At 34.1% G+C, this 5,943-nt stretch overlaps 1 protein-coding gene across 1 annotated transcript; it reads right to left on the bottom strand.

Moving 5' to 3' along the window:
- Window positions 1-447: 447 nt before the first annotated feature.
- LOC139853261 (L-ascorbate oxidase homolog) lies at window positions 448-5,579 on the bottom strand. The gene is made up of 7 exons (XM_071842631.1): window positions 5,287-5,579; window positions 5,087-5,196; window positions 3,352-3,622; window positions 3,059-3,161; window positions 2,430-2,775; window positions 1,084-1,528; window positions 448-895 (listed from the first exon to the last, which is right to left on the bottom strand). The coding sequence occupies exons 1-7, from the start codon at window positions 5,422-5,424 to the stop codon at window positions 683-685; spliced, it is 1,626 nt and encodes a 541-aa protein (XP_071698732.1). The 5' UTR covers window positions 5,425-5,579; the 3' UTR covers window positions 448-682.
- Window positions 5,580-5,943: the final 364 nt, after the last annotated feature.

The raw sequence follows: 5,943 nt of genomic DNA, 5'->3' as shown, positions 1-5,943 counted from the left end.
GGCTATTCTTGCCACTTTCTAGTTTATATATATGACCAGAGTTAGGGTTTCTGATTCATTTGTTCGATTATATTTTCTGTTGATATTTTTCATTTTGAGAAACCCAAGCCGAGTTCATTGATCATCTGTTATTTGATTGATCATCTGTTATGCTCATTATATTTTGAGAGTTTGGTGTTGTTTTGTATTTGAGAGTAGTTGATTATACTGCTACTCTTATTTCTGATTCTTCATTTAGTTATTTTCTGGTTCTGTGATTGAAGTATTGATAAACTTTACAATTATGCTCTCCAATCTTTATTTGGAGCTTCTTCTTGGTTGCTACAGCATGAATGTAAAGTCGGTTAGTTCTATTCTAACACCCAATTTAGAAACTACGTATAAGAATTAATTAACCTAACTTTGAACAAAACTAAGGAAACCATCTCAAAACCAATTTTATGATGATACATCAATCAAGTCAACGATACAACAACAACAAATCAATGTCTAAAAACTGAACCCAAGGCTCACTGTATAACCCTACTGATGAGCATCATCAGGTTCAACTCTACATTAATAAATCATGTCGTAACTAAACATTTAAACTCATAACAGAAAAATAGATTTTTGCCTTAGAAAAAAACGGAACAAGTAGTTCCTAAAAGCATCCCAATCGCCACCCTCACGTGACAATCGAGTCTCACAGAGGCCTCGTGTGACGCCCTTTAGCTCGGCCACAAAGTAGTGCGTTTTTCGGGATCGGCAACTCGTCCCTCCACGAATGCGCTGGTGAGTAAACACGAAGATAAAACTGTTGTCCCAAATACTGTCGTGCCCAATTCTCTGAACGTATGTTCCACATCCCTACATTGTCTAACGCGATATAGATTGCTGTCCATGCCTTCGGGTACACCTATATATAAACAAAATATCTCGGTTTTGGTACAAAATATCTTTGTTTTAGTTTCATTTGAAAAAATATTTGCTTTTTGATGATGTTAGAAACTTAGACATAGAGGTAAGCAGAATATTAGTTGAAACGATTGGCTTTTAAACTCTTGTAATTAGTTTGCTTACATGTTGATAAAGTTTGATACTTACCTGAACCGTGCTACGCGCAACTGTATCTCTTAAATTGTATCGCGATCTACTAGCTTGTGTCCATTGGCCACCATCCATACCAACTACGAAGAACGAGTAGCCATCGATATGCCAGGATTGAACGGTGTCTTCCCAATTTTGGAAAACGATCTCAGCGAAAGATCGGAAATCGGCGTGCATTACAGAGGTTGCGAGATACGCGTTTCCGTTTGATGATCTGTCGGGCATGCTTCCAACGTTGAAGACTCCACCGATGTTGAAGTAATCTGCTAGTTTTAAAGGAGTGCCTCCCAAAACAAATGACACACCGTTGACTGCGTATCTTTGTTTTCCGTTGATCCAAGGTGCTGAGTTTGATAACATAATCGTGCGGCTGGGTTTGATCATCCCGTAATGGTATGAGCCTTGTGGGTTTGGTCTGGGTCCGCTAGCAGTTAGATTCCACCTGATTCAAGAATGATAAAGATCAGATTTTTATGTTGAAATTACAGCGTTCTTGAAAAACTAACATATGGGTCACTTTCAATTTGCATAAAGATCATATTTTTATATTGGAAACATGGCATTCTTGAAAAATTAACATATGGGCTACTTTCAATTTGCATAAAGATGAAATTCTTATGTTGGAATCATGGTTTTCTTGAAGAATTAACATATGGGGCTACTTTCAATTTGCATAAAGATCGACTTTTATGTTGGAATCATGGTTTTCTTGAAAAAATAACATATGGGCTACTTTCAATTTGCATAAAGATCATATTTTTTATATTGGAATCATGGTATTCTTGAAAAATTAACATATGAGCTACTTTCAATTTGTATAAAGAACAGATTTTTATGTTGGAATCATGGTATTCTTGAAAAATTAACATATGCGCTACTTTCAATTTGTATAAAGAACAGTTTTTTATGTTGGAATCATGGTATTCTTGAAAAATTAACATATGCGCTACTTTCAATTTGTATAAAGAACAGTTTTTTATGTTGGAATCATGGTATTCTTGAAAAATTAACATATGGGCTACTTTCAATTTGCATAAAGATCAAATTCTTATGTTGGAATCATGGCATTCTTGAAAGATTAACATATGGGCTACTTTAAATATGCATAAAGATCAAATTTTTATTTTGGAATCATGGTATTCTTGAAAAATTAACACATGGGTTACTTTCAATTTGCATAAAGATCATCTATTTATGTTGGAATCGTGGTATTCTTGAAAAATTAACATATGGGCTACTTTCAATTTGAATAAAGATCATATTTTTATGTTGGAATCATGTTATTCTTGAAATGTATCATACATACAACTTGACAATTCATACGGAGTCAGTTTAGGATTTACCTCATTGTTCGGGCCTGCATTAGGGACCAGGCGATTTGAGTTGTGGGGCCACCAGGGGGAGGACCAGAGACTCCGATTCTTGAGTTCTTGTAGTGTAGTACACCTGTGGTCATGAGCACACGACGAGTGAACCGAGAAGACACCACAACATAGTAATCTCGTACCGCCTGGTTGGCGGTGACCAAAACCGAAGCAGACTGTCCGAGGTGGAGATCGAGTGAAGTGTAGGTGTTTTGGACTGTGTGTGATCCTTCCACCTCAACAAGCTTCATGGTGTGTCCCTGAATTCTGAAGTTGATGGATGTTGACAATCCAACATTTGAAATTCTAAATCTGTATGTTTTTCCTGTAAATATGGGTACAATTGTCAATGAATGATGTACAACTACGCGAATCATGCCCGTAAAGGCTAACAAGATTATGCAAAAGTTTCCTAATGAAGCTAAAATTAGCAAAAGAAAACAATGTACAACAAAGTACAACTAGTTATGCACAAGGTGCAAATACTTGTGCAAAAATGTACAGGTAAGAAAAACAGGACAGTTGACATAACAAGTATCATGGAATTATGCTACAACACATAGAGTGCACCTATTTATTGACAGACGAAAAAAACATGAACAACGCACCGTGTTCAACCTCGAATGAGTAACCATTCCAACCACGCCCATTGATGATAAGTCCATCAGGGGAAGGTAGATTTCGACCCATATCCAATATGTGTCTAAGTCTCTATAAAAACCAACAGAAATGTAAATACTTTGACTATTTTAAGTCAAACAAACCAATGAACCAGAGAAACTTGAAATAAACATATTTCAAAGTAATAACGCGTACTACATTTTAAACCACATGTCACATTCATAGTACATAACACATATTTTCAGTTTATATTTAAAAACTATAAGTTTAAAAAGTTAACCTGGTGGCCTTTTTTGTACCAATCACCAGCAAGAACGGTGTGATCACCAGCAGGGAAAGGGAACGGAACGGGAATTCGAGGTCGGCTGTAGATTTTAATGCCACCGTAGCCTCCAGCAGCTTTGTGCATTGCGAGTGACGGGAAATAAAAGAAGCTACCGATCTGATCTTTCGCTTGAAGCATGTACGTAAAATTCTTGCCAGGTGGGATTGGACATGTTGTACCAGCCGTACCATCTTGCCATGAGTTTCTTCGCTGTTGTAGCCCGTTCCTTGAAAAAAATAAATAAATAAATAAATAAATAAAATAAGTTAAGTTCAGGTCGGGTTGGGTTGGGTTATGCATTGGTGACTTGTACATTATTGTTACATCCAGTTAAAAAAAAAAAATTCAATAATTAAGTTTTGGTTCACATATCTATTTATGCTCTTTAAGTTGTTGTTCCTCATCAGACCATATATATGAGACACAAGAAAGAATAAATAAATAAAGATTTGAACCCTTTTCAACTAAATTAATATATAACAAGTTATCTGAAAAGTATTAGTTAGATTTCTCCATTAAAGGGGTGACCTTTTTTTTATTAGAATATAAACTTTCCAAAACAGAAGACAAGGAAATTCTCAAGATCTAAGATGCAGAGCAAGATAAATATAACACATGGGGCCAATCATTTACTACAAATAAAGACTGCCAGCCTTTTTATATGTAAATTAAATTAATTAATAAATTGTCATATGGTTGCAATTAGCATACTATGTTTATAAAATGATATAATATTGAACATACAGAAATAGCAAGTGTCACACTTTCATGAATTTTGAATAAAAATAACTGTTTGGAACGTCCTTCTATGAGATCCCTATCTTATTACGGAGTATTATATTACAGTAACTTATTTGCTTGTCGTTTGGTCTAATAAGATTCTATTATGGAAGGTTATATTGGTCATTTTGACTGCCTCAAGGTTAAACCAATGTAAATCAAGTTCTCAAGTGTCATCTACCATTAACATGAACGGAGATAGTGTACATTTTCACATTTCTTCAAACAAATAAAAGTGGATATCTAACAAACTTTCTTTTAAATATGCGAGTGAACATCTTATCTTATCTTATTGAATACAAAAGGAGAATTAACTAAACATCACATAATGATTAGCTTTATGAGTTGCAAAAAAAAAGAAGGTGATTCTTATACGAAAGTGATATTACTTCTTATAAGGAAGATAAAAGGTTCCTTTTGAAAGGAGAAAAATTGCATTTTTCCTTGTAAAAATCACTTTCCTAAAATGAAATAAGTTCAGCCAAAGTTTAATTTATTTATGACCTTTAAATGTGGAATAGATATAGATCCTTAATAAAAGTCTCAACACAATACTAATCAAGTTTCTTGAATGTAAAGCTTAAGTGCATTCACTTAACTCGTCTAAAATATTTATTTATTTATTTGGATCATAATAGATTAGGTTACATAAATTCCATTCATTTATACAATTCCTTTTGATTTATGTTATTCCAAATGTGGGTCATCTTCACTTCTACCAACATTAAACCCCATTCATTACTTCTCAAATAAAAGTTAAAATTAACCCATATAACCAAATCAATTACAGTAAATCTTTCCATTTCCCCATCATTGAAGCCTAAAATTATTATATTAATTTTAAATAATCAAGATCAAAATTACTAATAAAGTATATCAATCTTGAAATAAGAAAATCGAGCAAACGTACCAAGATAGCAAAAATGGCTCCTTCAAGTAATTGTATACACTAATAATCAAGTTATCATTAGTAACACAATTTATTTGAGGCCCTGGAAACTGCCCATTTATCAATATTCCCTGCATATCAACACAAACCCAATAAACAAATGGAAATAAATAATAATAAAAATGTGATCTTTAAAATGAATTTCAAGATAGAAAGTAAACCTGTTGTTTAACACCCAATGGATAAATGTCACCATAAGTAATTTTCCAAGTGAAATACCTATATGGGTCTTCACCATTGATGGTACTTATGGCCAAAAACAGAGCACAAATGAAAGCAAGATTCATTTTTGCCACCATTTTGGAAAAAGATTCAAGATTTCTTGAAATAAAATGTTTACATAGAAACCTCTAAATGTATGTATATATGTGTATGTGTATGTAGGTATCTACATATAGTGGAGGGAAGAATGGGAGAGACGAAAGTGTGTGTTTGTATGTAACAGAAACAAAGACTCGTGAGTTGTCAGTAATCTAGGGAATCTGAGGTGGGTTTTATCGGGTGTGCGTGGTGGCGTATGGCGGTATGGTACAGATCAGTATTTGATTGATTACTAAATTATACGAATGGTCCCTGTAATTTACATTAAAATACGCCGGTCGTCCTTAAATTATAAAAGTTATACCGGTAGTCCATGTAGTTTTAATTATGTTTGGCGATAGTCCATTAACGGACAAACTTAACTGGTGTCAGTATTTGGACCATCGGCGTGACGTCGTGTACTTGTAAAATCACAAGGGACTACCGGTATAAGTTTTAATAAATAGGGACTAGTGGTGAGATTTTGAATATACTACAGAGACCAAACGGTATAACTA

Source organism: Rutidosis leptorrhynchoides, chromosome 6 (genome assembly GCF_046630445.1).
Source record: "Rutidosis leptorrhynchoides isolate AG116_Rl617_1_P2 chromosome 6, CSIRO_AGI_Rlap_v1, whole genome shotgun sequence".
NCBI classification, from domain to species: Eukaryota; Viridiplantae; Streptophyta; class Magnoliopsida; order Asterales; family Asteraceae; genus Rutidosis; species Rutidosis leptorrhynchoides.
The sequence above is the reverse complement of the archived record's forward strand: the minus strand, read 5'-3'. Positions and strand labels throughout refer to the sequence as shown.